Raw genomic sequence first — 19413 nt, forward strand, 5'->3', positions numbered from 1 at the left:
GAATCAGGGCCAGAGATCAGTGATGGACGCAACTATTTGCGCTATTGTAAACCCATTATATATTTGTCAGTTGATGTTTGGTGATGTCATTTGTATTTTTTTATTGCTTGGCTGCAAACTGAATTGAGGGACAATAAAGAAATAAATGTTACATCAAATAACATTGCAATAACAACAACTTCCTGTAACATTTCCAATGATGACATTCAAGAAAAAGGTCATATAGAAATCACAGCAAAAGCTACAAAAATGTCTCTCCTGCAAGGCTCTAAAATGACTTTAAATGAGCCCAACAGAATTGTGTTTACCCCTAACTGATAGTTGTAATTTAGACAATCCGTTTGCATGGAGACCTATCGCCTAGAGTTATGTTGATAATGTGATGTTAAAGTAAAAAACAAAAGAACAGATGACTGTGTAACTTGGTTACAAGGATTAAGACACTGATTGCGTTTTATTAAATTGAGCCTGACATTTACAGTACAAAGAGCAACTTGATCAACACACCTGGGGGAAACAGAGAGACTTTCATTACAAGAACAATAATGTCAGCAGGAAATAAAAATCAAATGGAGGGAGAGTAAATGTTTCCCATATTCTGTTGCCATCTTTGTTGCTGTGATTGGACAATTCATCTTCACCTTCAAAATGCTCACAGATGCCATGCATGATCTCTTGAGGTACTTCCTCTCCAGTGCCTATCTGCATGTTGAGCTCCAGTGATTGAATCTACAGTTAATTCTATCTTCCTCAAAGCTTTGCAATGCTTTGAATCCCCTTAATCACACATTGAAAAGACTTTGTTCATCCTGTCACCCAGCTCTGGCGTCCTACTCCTCCGTGTGACCTTGTGTGTTCAGACTCCCTCCTCCACTTGGCATTGTGCCCTCAGAGGGAAAAGTCTGTGTGTTCGTCAAATCACAACAGCATAAAGTATCATTCGTTGCTTGTGTGTGTATGTATCAATCTCACATGGCTATTTGTGGGTCTGTGTTGCATAACATGAACACAGGGGAAGGTGTTAAATGAAGTGTTGTAGAGAAAGTCACATGTTCATATCTCTGGAGGGAAATAAGGATGTGTGGATGCTCAGGGCACGCCCCAGTTCAGCACAGTCAGAAAGTAACTAATCTGGACAGGAAAAAAAATCTAATTATTTTCTCTTTTTTTGACAAGATAACAGAACAGATGATTGCCTAATCCAGAAGTGGTTCAACAGGCAGTATCATAGACAGTACCAGGTCTGTGCGGACACTGTAAGAACAGTTCTCCACCCAGTTTTGTATTACAGGCGCTCACATTTTGCATACAGTAGATTGCATTGCAAGAGATGTGTGAAAATGTACAACCCACTATCTCTAGCTTGATTCTGCATCAAATAGCAATTACACTGGCACAGTGAAATACTTGTACAAGCATGTAAAATATTAGGGGTCATATTAAAGAGATCATATCTCGCAAACATAGCCATGCCTTTAACAAATTCATATGAATACAGAGGCCCTATAAGTCAGGTAGCGCTTTACCATCATGTGCATGGAGAACATCATGTTAGTGCTATAGTTCGAGTTACCTTCAGATGGCAGTGTTGTCATCTACATCGTTATTGGTTGCAGGCCTGTACTTTAAATTACAAGGCACACAGGAGCCTGGCACTCAAAAGAGACTGAAAAATGAAATGCTCACATGCAATGGGCCAGGATGTACTGTATACAACTTGCCAGGGAGAAATAGCAACCGATTCAATGGGGACAACACAGACAAATATTGTTGCATAGTGAGAAGCAATACACATGTAACTACTTTTAAAATTGCAGCTGCCCTCCCTGAATTTAAAGGACTACTTCCTTTAAATTCAGGTTAAAACAACTAAACAAACCAATGGATACAACAGAGTCAGGATAAAATCAGACTGTGTGAATGTGTATATGCATGTGTGTGTGTATGACTGCATTGGCATGAAGGCAGGAGAGTTTGTATACAGTACATGAGCATATGTGACAAGTGGATTAAAACTCAAGAAATAGTTTGGTGCTCTCGATGGATGGATCGGTCAAGAATGTGATAGTACTTAACTCACAGTAGAAATGTGAGACTAAACTTCACAAATAATATAACGTTGGCTGTCAAAGTCGTGCTTTCCTTCAGTAAGGTTTAGTTAAAGGAAGTGCTGCACTCTATCAGCTTCTGGCTGTTTCAGCACCATAGACAGCGACGTCAGGCTCACTGGCGCATGTGCCGACGAAATCATTAGGCTACTTGTTTTGGTAATATTTCTGGATTTTCTTTGAAATGGTTTGAGTTTTATAAATATATGTAATGCGACGAGAGCTCAAGTGAAGTCCATTGATGTTTTTCTACCTGGTTTTTCTCGCTTTTAGGCTTGATTTGTAGTTCCTCTCCCTCTTCATTATTATAAGCCTTCGTTGTTTGAATAGTTCCCTTTATAGAGTCTCTTACCTACACGGCAGGGTAAAGGACCTGCACTGTAAACCCGTGCCATACTGTCGGGGTTTACGCTCTTCACTGGGCTACTACGAGTCTGAGAGAAGACGCATGCGTACTGACTTGAAGCAGCCGGTCGGGAAAAAAGCCTTATGTGCCATCGGATGTAATCAAGGCAAAGAATTACCTCTTCTCGCTGTGCATACATGGTGAAATTGTAAGTACTGGTAGCAAACCGATGTATCATTGCACGGACATTTCGTGAGCGGAGCGTTTAAAGCCGTTTCCCGGCGTTTTAAATGGCATGTCACTATCTTGCTGTACTGTGGGCTTGTAACAGATCTAGGCAGTGTCTTTTCGGTGGTTGTCCAGGGCGATGAAGCTCTACGGTTCTTCATGGTGGCACTTTCCATTGATGTGATGTGCGAGTTGCTAATGCAATGGTTTCTGTTAAATCGTTCAGGAGCCATTAAATCCCAGTGTCGTTCACATTTCTGCTACAGTGAGATTGAAGAAGAATGGTGGTTTATTTGGTGTTATCATGATTTATCCTTTGAATGGATACGACCACCCCCACCCCCATTTCATCGTCTATAGCTATTGAGTAAAGCCATAGCGTACTGCAATTGTGTCAGCTTTGAAGTACCCGACACCTAACGCGTAAAATATGACATTTGGCAAGACGCACGAAATCTGCAGCTGAAGCCAGCTCCGAATCTGAGTGAAACTGCGCGCGGATCCATTTTAGAAATGACCAAATGGTATTGTATTCACTGAAAGGCTGTGATAGAGCGATGCTGCGGTTATAGATTTGCAAGCTGCGCCTTCACCCACCTCCTCCCATGTACCAAATCTCCTGACATTTAAAAACAAAAAACAAAATCATCGTTTCCTCTGTCAAGTAGTAGCCGGGTGATGCCGTGTGTTGGAAGCGACAGCTTTGTTACATAAATGATCTGACAGGATTTGGCAGTGTCTGACCTGGTGATGACACATTTGCTAAAATCAGACAAGAAGTCATTCTGTGAGCATAGCCTGTCTCTAGTCTATAGGCCTACAAACCTTAATGGGAATTCTGTTGAATACCTAGAGAGATATAGTCATAATTATAACACAGTAATTTCCCATGAACATGATAAATGTAGCCTAAAGGTGCATGACAAAGTGACACCTGATGAGCAAAAATCCCCCAAAGACAAATATTTACATTATTTTCACTGTATTTCGTTTATTGCTCCACTTGGGCCCAGTGAGCACTGCAAATCCCTTAATGCATTGCTTTTACACTCAGGCTCTCACAAATGGGATGTTTCAAATTTTGGATTATGGACATTGAGCCCATAGTCAACAATCCATCCTATTTACAGATGCAGTCAGAGTATATAAGGGAACACGCAGCCTGTTTGAGATTAGAGGGACTGAAATGTGCTTGGCGGGTGCATATTTGGCAGCAGGAAAAACAAAATCAGCAAATTATTCTTCCATACTTTTGCCCTGAATAGAGCAAACAGCATTCCTTTACAGTGTGACCTCTCGGCATGCCAGCACAGGCTCTGGCCAGCAAGCATCAGCACACATAACAAATACATAGGTGTCAACTGGAGTGGTAAATTAAATTAATCTTAATTAATCGTTACCATGGTGAAAGTGCTGGTAAAAATGGATGCACTGTCAGGATTTCACACTGGTTTTTGGTCTCATTACAGGACACCCAGTGCTGTCCTCACTATCTGTGTTTCACTGGTACTGATTTGTATTATACAAATGCATTGTGGGTCAAGAGGTTTTCTTAACACAAGATCAAATCTCAGTTAAATACTATTCCTGACACCTAAACACTAAACTCAGTGCCTCTTCCCTCTCTTCTGTCTATAGCCCATGGGATCAGAGCGGATGGAGATGCGAAAGAGGCAGATGTCGGTGCAGCAGGAGTCGGCAGCGGGGGGAACTGCACCGGCCCAGCAGGGCCAGTCGGAACAGGCCAACCCACGGGGCTCAAATGCATGTTGCTTCTGCTGGTGTTGCTGCTGTAGCTGTTCCTGGTAGGTCTTCCCCACTGGAGAACTCACTCGTTAGGGCCCAGCATGGCCGACATTATTGCACACAGCACAGCACAGCCTGAGCTACTGTGTCTCAGCAGCAGACTCCAGCTTGTGTCTTATGTTCTTGATATTTTTGCATGTGATCCGTGGACTCTTGTCCCGCAGCAGCCTTATTACAATTCAAAACATGCCTAAACATCAGATCTGCTGCGAAAGTTCAGTAAGATTATTGTGGATGAAATCAAACCGAACCAGAATCTGAATTTTTGCCAGTAACTCTCATTATAATTCGACACAGTACAGAGAAAACATTTACAAGACAATACACTAGCTAAACAACAAGCTAAACAAATATAAGCAACCATAAACATATAGTTATTATATACAGGCAGGCTGGACACATATATATATATATCTATATATATATATCCCCTATATCTATGTATATATAATGAGCATTTTCATTATTCAATAATCTGCAGATTATTTTCTCAATTCATCGACTAATCGTCAAGAAAATGTGTCAAAAAATTGTGAAAAATGTCCATCACAATTTCCCAGGCCCAAGGTGACGTCCTCAAATAGCTTTTTTCGTCCGACCAACAGTCTAAAACCGAACAAATACAGTCTTAGACTTGCGTATAACAATGAAAACATATTTTATATGTTATTGCACACATTGTTATACAATATTTATAATATAAATGATAGATATGTACAGTAAGATGATTAATATTTAACACATTTATAAATAACTCCTGTATTATGATATGCAGTTCATAATCAGTTTTGCTGTTGCATGCTAAGTTTCCATGTCACCATTAGGAATGAAGACCGGGATGAAAGGAACCGAAAGGCTTCTTATGACGTCAAGGAAGGGACCGCAGACTGTGAAGACTGGTCAGTTGATTTCGCTGCACAAAAATGCCAAATCTTCTAAACATATTTGTGGTAAAGTAGGTGTTGAAATCACTCACTCCCATGCTGCCCACGCTCTCTGCAGTCCTAAGCCCACGCTGGAGGAGGTGCGCTCATGGGGGCAGTCGTTTGACAAGCTGATGTGTTGCCCAGCCGGGAGGAACTCCTTCCGACAGTTTCTCCGCACTGAGTTCAGCGAGGAGAACATGCTCTTCTGGTTAGCCTGTGAGGAGTTCAGCAAAGACCCCAATAAGAGTGCGATAGAGGAGAAGGCTCGGGTCATTTACGAGGACTACATCTCCATTCTCTCGCCTAAAGAGGTCTGACTGCTCTTGATTTTGATTAAAGGAAATTTGCTCATTATCTTTCTTCTGTATTAGATGACAAGATTGATACCACTCTCATGTGTGTACGGTAAATATGAAAGTACAGCCAGCAGCCGCTTAGCTTAGCTTAGCATAAAGACTGGAAACAGGGGGGAAACAGTTAGCCTGGCTCAGTCCAAAGCAGGGTTATTATCGTAAACCAAAACTGAAACTAAAACAAAAATAAGTAGTGAAAAAAACTGTCGGAAACTGAAACTAAATAAAAATGATACCCTTTAAGAAACTAAAACTAAACTGAAAGGATATTGCCTGACTACAGAATTAATAAAAATAAAATAAAAATGAGCGTAAATTAATTCATGTGTTTTTTAGCAATGATATATCACTACTGAAAAAAGGAGACAGAATACATTTCCTTCAACTCTCGTGACATTGAATCATAGAAATTGAAAGGACTTCACACTGACCACCGAACTCCATCGGGCTAACAGTTGCACACTTTCATAATGTCTCCTGTTGGAAGGAAAAGGCAGAATCCCGTGTGGGACTACTATGGACTACTAAAATTAATCCCTATTGTTTTTTTACATGCAGTCTAGTCTTGCAGAAATAAATGACAAAAACATAATATAAATATTGTACTAGATCAAATGCCATTTAATCAAGGTATTCAGCTCAGGTCTAATGTTAACCAACCGGGGTTGGGATGATATTCCATATGACAAGTTTTTTTCTTCTGAATGTGGTAGTGAAAGAGTACTCAAGTTGATTCCCAAGCTCTCCAACAGTGTATTTTGTATTTATATGTAGCTACATACTTCTGACACATTGTACCTGGTCCTAACAAAAATAAACTAAAAACTACTAAAAGTAAAACTATATATATAATAAATAAAACTTTCTGAAAAACTGAAACTAAACTAAAACTAGCAAACACACTGAAAACTAAACTCAAATGAAATTTAAATGACAAAACTAAAGTAAAATTACTAATTGAAAATTCTAAATTTATTATAACCTTGGTCCACAGGTAACAAAATCCGCCTACCAGCACCTCTAAAGATCACAAATTAATACATTGTATCTGGTTTGTTTAATCAATACAAAAAAAAGTGTAAAAACCAAATTTGCCGTTTTACAGGGGTTTACATGCTTGACTATTTCTTTGCTCTGACCAGTACCCAGGCAACCAGCAGAGACTACAGGAAGTTACTTGTCCTATCCATGAAACAGTTCACCACGTAACTCCTGTAAAACAGCAAACTGTCATTTTCACACTTCGGGTTTTAAACGGATTAAACAAATGAGATGTAACTTGTTAATTAATGAGCTTTAGAGGTGTTGGTATGCGGATTTTGTTACCTTTGGACAGAGCCAGGCTAGCTGTTTCCCCCGTTTCCAGTCTTTGTGCTAAGCTAAGCTAACCATCTGTTGGTGGTAGCTTTATTTTTACCGTACAGACATGAGAGTGATATCGGTTTTGTCATCTAACTCTCAAGAAGAAAGAAAAATTAGCTTATTTCTGAAAATGTCAAACTATTCCTTTACAAAACCATTTATCGCTGAAGGTGTTCTGTTCTTCCTAATTTTCCCGTTCTTGACTCCCAGGTGAGCCTTGACTCCCGTGTGCGAGAGTCAATCAACAGGAACATGCAGGAACCCAACTTGCACACATTTGACGATGCCCAGCTGCAGATCTACACACTAATGCAAAGAGACTCGTATCCCCGCTACATGAACTCCCCAGACTACAAAAACCTGCTCAACACTCTCTCAGAGCAGTCCCCCGAATCTTAGGGTGGTGATGACCTGTGATCTTTTAACTCTCTTTACCCCCCCCCTACCCCCTTTTTAAAAATTTTCTTTGTATGTTCAGTGTAGGATTACATGAACCGGGCCTCGAGCCTGGACCCTCCCAGGGATCTCAGCGTTATTGTGATCTGCACCTGACCGAAGACACTCAGGTCTCAAAATCTCCCCGAGGGCTTGACATCACAAGTACTGCTACAGATCAACATAGCAAAACACTCCAAAGGAATATGAATACGTTTTGTTTCTGTTTTCTTTTTCTTTCTTTTGATAGAAATAATCTATTTTATTTGTGTTCAGAGTTTTTTATGGTCTGTTGTTTTTTTTGTATGATTGTTTGGGGGGGAAATGATTCCTACTGTAGACTATATATTTATGAGTTTGTAAATAGTAAAAATGGAATTGGGGGTATTTTATGTAGAAACGCCTGGTTCTATTTACTGCGTATGAAAATCAAAGCTCAAGTCAAAGGCTACATGTTAGCTCTACTTGCAGGCAGCTTTGTGGGGTACTGTATGATTTTACCTTGGTTTCACCCTGTTTTGTTACCTAACCTCACACTTTGGTACCTGTGACAGCGACTTGGCAACTCCAGTTCATTTAGAAACTGTGTGTGATTGAAACAGCTGAAAGTGTGGTTATCAGTGAAGTAACAGAAAGTGACAATAGCTCTTGTCACAGTGTGCAATTTGTTTCCGTAAGAAACTCAAATCAACGATGGAAGGGTATTTTAACTTTCTATACTCAATCTTAACCACAGAAGACTGCCTATTTAAGGCATTTTTTTTAATTCAAGTGTTACTCAGTGCACACCACGTAGGTTTAATATAGTTTTACCAGTGTGACATAAGAATCTAAGTAATTCTATTTACCAGATAAAGTATTTTTTATTCACTGATATTGCCAATACAGAAAAACCAACAAGTACAAATTATATTTAGTCCAATGGTGGAGTAAACTGTACTGTTAGGTCACTGCCAGATAATGTAGAAATTTTTCTTATGGGTCTGTAATTTCTTTATAATTTCTTGGAAGTTTCCTAAAAGAACTAAGTAATTTGGTACTAATTTGGACAGAGCCAAGGTAGCTGTTTCCCCCTGTTCCCAGTCTTTATGCTAAGCTAAGCTAAGTGGCTGCAGCTTCATATTTATTGTACAGACATGAGAGTGGTATTGATTTTCTCATCTAATGAAAGCAAATAAGCATATTAAATTCTCCATTTATGTCAACTTGTTCGTTTGCCTGGAGACAAATTTGACATATTTTCATTTTTAGCTGACAATTATTTGTAATTAATTAATTGGAAGTGTATCAACTGGTGGTCTCTATTTGACCAATAATTAGTACTTAAATACATAGTTCTTTTCAGGAAACTTATTGGAAAAGGTAAAATAAAGCATCACCGAAATTTGTGATATTGACCATTTCTGACAGCAGGTGGAGTCATTTGTGTATCATCCTGCAAGATTTTGACTTAAAAATCTATTTTAAAAGCCCACCTGCAACATGAAATTGACGGAGTCTGGGGTCAGGCCAGGTTAGCAGCAACACCAAAGCTACCATGTAAACTGTGTTCATGTGCTTATCGAGACCATTTTCATTGACTAAAATTGGAGTTGCCAAGTGTTAAATACTTTTATGTATTCTTATAGTTTTAGTTGAATTACTTTGTTGCCTCACAAACATGTCACTCAAAGACAAGATCCTCACATGGGGAAGTGCCTTGACATTCAATTTTATGACATCTTTCTCATGGGCAACAGTTGTTTTCAGACTTTTGCCATGAGGGTGGTTACTGGAGCACGAGGCCAGTTTACTGAAAACAGTCCCTCTCTTTGGCCAAATTATCGCATGTGTTTTGTCTTGATTCCTTAGTCGTGGCTACATCAGTCCATTTTGGTAGCGCTACCAAACAGTATGGCGGAGGGTGATGACAACACATGTCTTTATTTGCTGAAGACAGACAAAGATCAATGGATAGGGCTGGTTGATCTGAACTTCTTGCCAACCTGTGTGCTTCTTGGTGGCACTTCTACTTGTCTTAGAGTTAACTTTAACTTACTATGTGCAATTTGAGCTGATGGATACACCGTGCAGATCAACCTCAAAACACAATCTAAGCCAATGGTTTGGAGTGATGCCTATAAATGTTGTTTCTTCTTCTGTTTACTTTATGAAATGTGTTATTTTGCGCTGAGTTTACTGAAGAATCCATTAAAAAAAACAAATAATGTGAATGTTTACAGTATATGGTTTAGTTTTTTTTCTGCTACTCTCCAAGAAAATAATGACTTGTGGGCATTTTGATTGAGATAAAATAAAGCACAATAATTTTACTGACTCTGGAATGATTTGATCACAAAACTACATGACACAACCCAAAAAAACCAAACAACAAATCTAAATACTGTTCTGACAGGATTTTCACTCAAGTCACTTTACCTCGGGATAAATATATTAATGTATCAGCAGATACATTGACATGTTACTCAAGATGAGACTTTCAATGATTAGTTCACTTTGTACTTATCTATTGATATTTAGCAGTAAAGGATCTTTCAATAAATCGACAAACACGGAAAATACTGGAAAATAAAGGTGTGCAAAAAACATGTACAAAATTATTCTCACTGAGTAAGTGTCTGTGTGTTCATTACAGCAGTGGTTCCCAATTTTTTTGGCTTGTGACCCTTGAACTCTAATGTTCTGTTTAGGGTCCTGGAGACCCTGGGGCCTTTTTAAGTGATCAAAAAACATACATACCATTGTTTTATCACCTCGATAATTCATGACTTTTCCTGATTTTATGAGAATTTCAATTCAATTTTATATTATTTTAAACTGATTATAATGATCATAAGACATCTAACAGGAAGTTGCGTCTCTCTGGGGTCTAATTGACTCCAAACATAAGTAACGTCACTTTGCAGGATAACACACTTCTGTGTCAAACAAAAGGAGTATATATTTCTTAATGCATAGCCAATATAACTTAAAATATGAAATATTTCCTTAATAACAATGCTTTTTGGACATTTCCATATTTTGTCATCTCACTACCCCTCACATTTATTCAGTGAAACCTCTTGGGGGATCTCGAACCCCAGGTTGAGAACCACTGTATTACAGGATGATGTCTGAACAAAATATTAGGAGCTTTTCCCAAAACAGACTGAATAGATGACAAAAATCACCAATTTAAATTGTTGCTCCTGAGATGGGTTAATGGGATTAAGTATTCTTTGAAAGTACAACTTAATAATCCATGAGAAGCTGACCATCATTAGATAATACATACCAAGTGTAGTGAGGCACTTAAAGGGACAGTTCTCCATATTTTCCCTCTTTTTCCTCCACACATTTGTTGAGCAATTTCATGCAGGAACTATTTTCTTTCTACCGATAGTTCCTGCATGAAACTGCTCACAACAAATCTGTGGATTATTCTGAGTAACCGGGTCATGATTTCTGGAAAGAGACATTGCTGTTGAGTTTTTCAAATGTATTTTTTTGGCGCTTTGAGCACCACAAGCTGAGTGCCATATAGTCCCATTATATTCAGAAAATGCAGGCATCCCTACGGCCAACATCTTCAAAACTCTGCAACTCACACCAAAACAATCTAGATGGATAAACAGCACCAAAGGTAAGAGGGAAAATATGTAATTTTGATTTGGGGTGAACTGTCCCTTTAACAGACAGCAGAATTAGAAAAGAACCTACTTTGCACACAGCTTGATATTGTATTAAATGAGTTATTAAATGATAATCTCAACATAGAGTGGTTGCACCTGACAATTAAAAAAAACCTTGAGGAAAGGGAAGCAATTGTGTGTCTTCCCTGGTTGAGCCAATGACATTATCCTGTCCCTAGACAGATAAATATGCACACATCAGCATTCCCTTTGATGTGATGAATATTCCAACAATAACAAATGTATACTCCACACACACACACACACACACACACACACACACACACACACACACACACACACACACACACACACACACTGTTTGTCCTCTCAGATCCTTAATAGCATTAGTATAATGTTTCACATGATTCACATAACCAGAAGAGACTCAAGACTAATGAAAAGCACTTCTTTTTAATCAAATGGATTACAGTTTATTGGGAAATTAAATAAAACAATGCAATGTTGTGAGTGGAAAGCAAAACAACATTGTCCAAAGTGTTAAAACTACATATAAAAAATGTGGATAAAAGAGAACGAGACAAGACTGATGGCATATATCTGACAGTGAGAAACAACTAATAACAATAGTAAAATAATTTGGGGGAGGGTGTTGGGGAACTGACAATGAACTCAATCTATGAACAGGATATTTATTCAAAACGGTAATTGCAGTGGCATCTTTGTATGGTATGTTGTGCACCATGTACCACAGAATACAAAGCTCCAATCTGTTGCAGAGTGACAGAACCTGGTCCAGGAATTTTGCTACTTGTCGGAGTGCCGTGGAAATGCCTGCAGACTCAGCAGAACTAGGACACACACACAAAAAAAACAACACAAATTAATACCCAGATACTGGAATATTTACATTAAACACTGATGATTAAGTCATAAACAAATGGGTGGACAAAAAAAAACGTTCCAAATCAACAAAGACAGACAATAACTTTTGTTAAAAACCTAAACCCAATCGCTGTAGCGTAATCCTATGTGGGATTTAATTTACTTTCTTTATTTTTTCCACTCTCAAATTGTTTGAAAGACACGTATTTTCACAAATATCACTAGAGGTTTCTAAAAAAATGTACAGTGTAAATGCATACACAAAGCAGAGTATTTACACTTGATAGATGCATTCTCCTCTATAAATATCATTTAACATATCTGGATTTATTCCAATGAAAAGTATGTGAGATAGGTCTGCATTGAATTTAATTAAATTGATAAATTGTTTAATCTATAAAATGTTTGTTTTGTCTGACCAACAGTCTCAAACCCAGATATATACAATTTACAATAATATGTAACAGAGCTTTCAGCTTTAATTTGTATGCACCAATATTCAGGCGTCAACCTGATGCAGGTTTCTGTTTAAAGGCTGAATAGCATTGATGATCTTAACACAGGTGAGACTAAAAATATAGGTAATGCACCTTCCATCTATTTCCGCATTGATTGCAGAAGACAAACGTGGTCATTGGCTCATCAGCACTGCGAGTTTGAACCTGGGAATGACAAAAACATGCACAAACTATTTATTACAATATCATACTGACCAAGCAGGGCTGCTCAAAATCTGTCTAAACTGACATTAAAATCATGGAAAACTCAACAAGTCACCAATTTGCACCCCAGTTACTTGATGAGCAAACAGTCATGCCAATATTACAATTAACTAGGGCTTTTTATATGCAGTGTGTTATTTATGTAGCTACAGATATACAATTAACTATCAGTTTTCATCATTTGGGTACTTTAAAAGTCTGCCGTCTTCTAACAAAACAAACCCCCCCTCCTACTTCTACCACCACTCCAGAAATCAGCTTGTATGCGACTCTGACACCGGCATGGACAAATGGAGAGAGAACAGGTGGAGAGGTATTTGGGAAAAACACCACATTTCTTAATAAACTTTACAAATGGATGTGTGTGTTGCAGTTGTGTTATTTACATGTAATCTACCATTTCTAACAATGTTCAAATGTATGCTTAATCTGCGTGGGTGAAGATAAACAGGCCTCCCGGCACAGCTGAGGATGGTAAAACTCTCAAACCCAAGCAACAGACAGATTTATCTAAATGCTTGCAAGATGTAAGTACAGATAGATCTGGATACTGCAAGTTGTGTGTGTGTGTGTGTGTGTGTGTGTGCGTTTCTTACACTAGGGCACAGACCAGCTCCATGACATTAACTTTTTAACCAGCACGAGGTGCCACTGATACACGCACTTAAAATTCGCCTTGCGTCACTGAACGCCTGCCTCTAGCATCCAGGCAACATTATCTGTGACAGTAGCTGAGTCATGTGCATGTTTACAGGCAGGTGACATGCAGACTCTGCATCAGTTAGCTATGTGCTCTGGTGAAGGGGTGCACTTGATAACTTTATCAAACAACCAAAACAGGCAGTGGAAATTGATCAAACTCTGTGTATCCAAGAACCCTTAAATCGGACTAAATTATGTAATATCAGACGGACTTTTCTTGTAGATTAGTCATGGAAAATGAGAACCTTGTGAGTTTTCCTTTTGTAACAAGCAGCAAAAAAGTTGCAGCCTGATGTATTTGAGTTAAATTGCATTACTTGACATCGCGCTTCCCGGAATGTGATTATTGTACATGCGCATGTCGCGATGTTGACGCTGAAACGTGCAGCATCTAAAATTAGGCTATCATGCAGCCCTAATTTTAACCAAACCACGTACATGGAGTATGTGGATTTATATCAACATTTCCAGCAGAGGAGCAATATGTGTCTATGTTGGGATGACTGAAAAAACCCAGGTGTTACTTATTTTTAACAATAGTGAAATTGGATATTAACCACATCTGTAACTTTGCACAGACTTTCCAAAGTAGATGTAATTTCTTGTTAAACCAATTTTAACATTAACCGCAACATCCTTTCTGCTACTGCCACAATTCAAATTGAGCAAAAATGGCAATCTGTACCTGTGTGTAGGTGCAGCACTTCCCCTTGCACTTGCCACAGGTGAATAGATCAGTCTGAGTGCCTCCAGTGGTGGCCATCTGGTGATCCCTGACAGCCTCTTTGGTCAAATTCTTTCTCATTTCTTTCAGCTCATCACTGGCCATTTCCTACAGAAAAACAAAGAATGTAATTTATGATGCCTTTAAGTAAACTAATTTAAACCTATACATATAGATATACACTATGTTGAAGTTATACCAACATGGAAGTAAAAATTTAAGAAACATTTGTAACTGCAGCATCTCAGAACAGTGTTGTAATAACTCTACTACTGACTGTGCACCAATTCCAGGATCTTTCAGATTAAGCCATCAACAGCCAACACACCTCTGCAGTCATCTTAGCCATCCGCTCAGGGGTTACACTCCCACATAGCACAGTCCTCCTTAAATTGGGGTTTTTCATATCCTTCAGATTCGAAATTCGGCTCCGCACACGGTTCTTGTATTTCATGTCTGTGTTCTTAAACTCTTGGAAGATACGTGATAGCAGGTCAAGGAATTCAATTTTGGTTATGTATTTTTTCTTCTTCATTATAAAAAAGTAGAGCCTTTAACTACACTGATAACTACGGCCTTTTAGGCGTGTTAGTTTTGAAACGTTTAGCAGATTAACTAGTTAGTCAAACATTTATCCACAACAATTTAATAAGGATTTAAGCAATTTATCAAGAAAAAAATGCTTAACATTCTCTATTTTCAGCTTCTCAAATGTCGAGGATTTTCCCCCTAATGTTTATAACAGTTTAGGGATTTAGACTGTTGGTCAGATAAAACAAGCAATTAAAAAGATGAAAGGCATTACCTACATTAATTAATTGACTTAATTAAATTATGATTAGAAAGATAAATATAAGGAAAATATTAATTAGGCACACCTCTAATGTCCTTTTTTATATCACTGCCAAGTGATTTAAAACACAGCAACATTCAGAATCTCATGACATCCTGAAGTAACACAAACATCCACATTTTCCTTTCAACGTAAAGGATATATTCCTCGATCTGTGCTCCAAGTTCGTCACAATCAGCGCCAATAGCAATATAATCCTCTGGAAAAAACACAGCCAAAAAAACAAGTCAGAGCGTGGGCAAAATGTTTTGACAAATAGTGTCAATAAAAATCCAATCGTAACCATCCACAATAACAAATATCCTGTTGAAAATGTGTTATCCATATTATTATAATAACAGCATTACCTCCAGTCTGCAGAGCATTGGATATCATCTCTCTGCACTTGAGCCTGATAGAGTCAGAGGTGCTGGGGGCACGAGGAAAAGTGTTGATTAATGTGTTGGGTGTAACTTCAGGCTGCTCACTCTTGCTGCTGGAGTTACTGCTGGAGCTGCTGTGGGAGCAATAACAGAAGACAACTTGGATCAGCTACTGAAGCAAACCCCATTTGAAAGAAAAATATGCAAAAGTATAGAAAATGCATTACATTTCTACATCCAAATGGCAATTTTTTTGTGTTGACCATCAGTAATGTTAAAAGTATTTAAAAAATATTATCTTTCTTGTTACCTTTCTTCTTTTGCCTCTGGGCTGCCCTGTGATGGAGAAACAACTGGTGTCGTTTGTTCTTTCCTCTTTTCATCTGAAGGTTTCTCTCCACCACCAGGCTCATCTGGAGTAGTGACAAAAATATTGCAAGTAAGAATATAACATAAGAGAAGGCCAACATTAAAATTAGTCAATACTTTTATATGCTTGACAGCTGAATAGCTCTGAATTCAGAAAAAAAAAAGACACACAGCTTTCCTTTAATGGTTTCCTATAATTTTTTGCAGTGTTTCTTTATAAAATCTATGTGGAGAAGAGATACTAGAGCCAAATTGGAAAAAAGGGGAAAAAGAGGGGAAAGACATGCAACAAAGGTCCCTGGTAGGAATCGAACCAGACACACTGTGATAATATAGTATGCATCTTAACCTCTTGGCTATTAACAGTTCTACCCTTAATGTAGAACTGTTGTGACAGAACATTTTAGGTTGAAATTGGAAGCATCTTTTCAGTCATAAACAAAAGACAAGTTAAAATGTAATTTTCACAACAGCAACAATTTAGTAGCAACATACCACTGAAGTAGAAGCAAAGTGACCTTAATGGCTAGGGAATATACTGTCGTGTGAGGTAGTACTTTTGCGATATGGTTGCCTTTTTAATTAAAATATCATCTCCACTATATGTGTTCAGTCATTAATCACAAAATGACACAATGAGGTAACAATAACAACATTTGTGGTGATAACCAAATGTGAACAGGCAATATTTGAATGAAATCTCGGGCATAACATAACAGAAACACATCTCATAAGGTGAATTTTGGCAGTAAAAATCAAATACTGGTACTGTCAGAGGTTACACTTTGGATATTAAGAAAAATATCATGTTATACAATAACTCACAACCTTTTTTTTTTTTTTTTAACTTTTTCTTAAACCTTACTTACTCATAACACTGTGGGCTGAGAATAGATGTAAGTAATTTAAGAAACTCCAACGGGGAATTTTGGCAGCTGGTGTACCCAGAGCGCAATGTGTTTGTTACAATAAGCAAAGGATCAAAATTGGCTTGGGCTTCATCAGTTACAAGAAAATGTTATGATGGCTCTGATACAATCATGCACAACAGCTTGGGACATCAAAAGATCTCCCCAGAACACGTTTACATATAGGTAGAATTGAAAAGAAATAATTACCCAAAAGCTTCTTCCATGATTTGATCAAGGACTTGGCTAGGGATGTCACCTCATCGTCTGTGCTCTGCTTGCGGATGGCGTTAACGGACATACCAATTCTGGTAGACTGTGGAGAGACATTGTGTCAGTGCTTCAGGGTTTGAGCACTGCCTGTGTCGACAATGAGCCTTAAGAAGAAATGAGCAAAGATACCTGAAGCAGCTCGAGAGTCATGGGGACACTGCGCAGCTCCTTCAATAGGTCCAAAGCCCCGGCCTGCAGAGGAGAGGGGAGGAGATAGAGGGGCGTTTAGATACATTTGAACCCATCTCACACTCCTTAGCTGTATACTGATTAGTTTGTTCCATCGTCAGTGGACATTAACTACTGCATAAGCATGGTCAGATTTCACACAAAACTTAGTTTCTTATGAATCTTGAGATATACAGGACTTTTCTGGCGGAGTTAAGTTTTATTTATTAACAGTAATATTTCAGAAATAAGTAAGTTGGACAAAATCGATTCCTTAAGGAATTGTTAACTAGTTATTATTCATTGTAAACAGGTAAAAAGTAATTTATTTTGGATGCAAGTTGAACATTAATGTTTAGAGGCGATTAGTCATTTAATTGACTAGTCAACTGACAGAAAATTTATCTGCAACTGTTTTGATAATTAATTAATCGTTTTAAGTGAGCTTTCAAGCAGAAATTGCAAAAATTAGCTTTAACTAGCTTCTCAAATGAGATGATTTGATGCTTTTCCTGGTCTTACACTATATTAAACTGAATATTATTTGGGTTAGGACTGTTGGTCGGACATAACAAGACATTTAAACATCTCACTTTGGGTTCTGTGAAATTGTGATTGGCATTTGTCACTATTTTCTAACATTTTAAAGACCAAATGTTAATCGAAAATAATCGTTAGTTGTAGCCCCTTTAACGTTATCACGTCAGATTACCTATAACGTTAATGCAGTTACAGCAGCTAGGCGGCTAACGTCCAAAACAGTTAACACACTAGCTACTTAGCCGCTTGCAAAATCCAAAATCACAACTTAAATCTATAGGATAACGCTATAATTCTATTTCAGATTCTGAGCTACTTGATCTTAAAATGATCACATCCACATGTTATTGCATTACAAGGCACAAAGCTAGCAATAACTAGTGGGCTGATATGTGGCTAACTGCTAGCAACACATAGCACTGCCGTTAACATAAACAGACTTGCAAGCTAGCTATTTGAGGCTAGCCAGTTAGTCACAACAACAGGTACATTAGCCGTGGAGCTAATTGTTGAGGGTAACGGTGTAACGCTAGTCACCAGTTGGGAAAAATACTTTGGTGAACTGACACACTTGTGCAACACTGTGTTGACAATGTCTGAACTGGCTACGGGGTCAATTAGCAAGACAGTCGGCAGGTAAACCCATCACAGCCCATTAGCGCCAACGTTAGCTAAACATCAACATCAGCCTCATCGGCTATGTATCAAATGGGTAAGCATTCATTCTTCTCACACATCTCACCCCGTTCTTCTTCTGCGCCATTTTATCCATCTTCTTTGCAATTCTGATGATCTCCTCTTCCTCCTTTTTGCCCATGTTGACTGATCCGATAGAATCCAAAAATAAGGAGCAAATGGGAAAGAAAATTCGCGACGAAAACCACGCCACTGAAGTGAAAGCGGCGGCGGCGGCGTCTACTTGACGGACCGGGACCGCACACCAACCCTCCGCTGTGTGTAGCAGACCTGACTAGTTGATGCATGATGAGTTCAGGGGGAGTTAATCGAAACTGAACCCAAGATTCCTCTGGGAGCTGTCAGAGCAATACGTTTTCATCACGCAGGGCATTAATCCGACAAGTGGACACATTTTATGAATACCTAGATACAACTCTATATTTTCTCTAGTTGTACACAAACATATGTCCTCCTGCTACCAAAACACAGCCTATATTTTGGCAATATCGCTACCTGTCGTTAGATGGCGCCAACGTGCCACCTGCATCTCTGCTTGCGTCAACAATGGACTGTTTCAAGTTCACAAATAAATGTTTGGGTTTTGTCATGTTTTCACATTAATAGTTAATCAGATAGAAAGTTTTAAATGGTTACTGTCCAGAGCCGAAACGATTGACCGAAAATTAAATGGCAACAATTTTAGTAATGGATTAATCATTTATTGAAACTTATTTAAATTTCTCAAATGTGAATATGTGCTGTTTTTCAAAGGTCTTTTATGATATTAAAGTAACACTTTTAAAAGAATGTTGGTCAAGCAATTGGAAGACATTAACTTGGGAAATTGTGATGGTACGCTTTTCTGATTAAACACCAATTACTCATGCAATACAAAATTATATGTTTTTTTCAGACATTCCTCTGATCTTTGCTTTTTTTCTTGTTAATAACCAGATTAATTGACCTCCTCAGACCTCTGTTTGCAAGTTATGCCAATAAAACAGGAGGCAAAAACAAATCACATTTTGGTGGA

General features: G+C 38.3%; 2 protein-coding genes across 5 annotated transcripts in view; one reads left to right on the forward strand and one right to left on the reverse strand.

Annotated features, from left to right (window-relative positions):
- The window catches only part of rgs20 (regulator of G protein signaling 20), a 15207-nt gene extending 5331 nt beyond the window's left edge, over window positions 1-9876 (forward strand). For 2 of the 3 annotated variants that reach the window (XM_044221123.1, XM_044221122.1), the window contains 4 exons: window positions 4321-4487; window positions 5313-5387; window positions 5491-5725; window positions 7340-9876. In XM_044221123.1, coding sequence (XP_044077058.1) covers window positions 4321-4487; window positions 5313-5387; window positions 5491-5725; window positions 7340-7528 — 666 coding nt within the window. In that variant the 3' untranslated portion in view covers window positions 7529-9876. Of the gene's footprint in view, window positions 1-2505; window positions 2663-4320; window positions 4488-5312; window positions 5388-5490; window positions 5726-7339 lie in introns of those variants that run through there. The other variant, XM_044221125.1, reaches the window with a different exon arrangement.
- A 1754-nt stretch (window positions 9877-11630) lies between these two features.
- tcea1 (transcription elongation factor A (SII), 1) lies at window positions 11631-18668 on the reverse strand. Of its 2 annotated transcripts, none has more exons than XM_044220045.1 (10): window positions 18445-18668; window positions 17124-17186; window positions 16932-17037; window positions 15755-15857; window positions 15430-15575; window positions 15225-15281; window positions 14558-14712; window positions 14191-14337; window positions 12672-12743; window positions 11631-12047 (listed from the first exon to the last, which is right to left on the reverse strand). In XM_044220045.1, the coding sequence occupies exons 1-10, from the start codon at window positions 18517-18519 to the stop codon at window positions 12039-12041; spliced, it is 933 nt and encodes a 310-aa protein (XP_044075980.1). In that variant the 5' UTR covers window positions 18520-18668; the 3' UTR covers window positions 11631-12038. The 2 variants fall into 2 exon arrangements, with proteins under 2 accessions (XP_044075980.1, XP_044075979.1); XM_044220044.1 differs by having other exon boundaries at window positions 15430-15578; window positions 18445-18666.
- Between the last annotated feature and the right edge of the window lie 745 nt (window positions 18669-19413).

The sequence above is a fragment of the Siniperca chuatsi genome, linkage group LG13, assembly GCF_020085105.1.
Source record: "Siniperca chuatsi isolate FFG_IHB_CAS linkage group LG13, ASM2008510v1, whole genome shotgun sequence".
Taxonomy (NCBI): domain Eukaryota; kingdom Metazoa; phylum Chordata; class Actinopteri; order Centrarchiformes; family Sinipercidae; genus Siniperca; species Siniperca chuatsi.

What these genes read in the sequence shown, in the direction of transcription:
- tcea1 (XM_044220044.1), bottom strand. Translation starts at nt 18,519, where the DNA reads ATGGGCAAAAAGGAGGAAGAGGAGATCATCAGAATTGCAAAGAAGATG. An exon ending in TGGAGCACAGATCGAGGAAT is followed by an intron (nt 14,713 to 15,224) that starts ATATCCTTTACG and finishes ACCTGCTATCAC; the next exon opens with GTATCTTCCAAGAGTTTAAG. An exon ending in AGTGCTGCACCTACACACAG is followed by an intron (nt 12,744 to 14,190) that starts GTACAGATTGCC and finishes TGTCATTCCCAG; the next exon opens with GTTCAAACTCGCAGTGCTGA.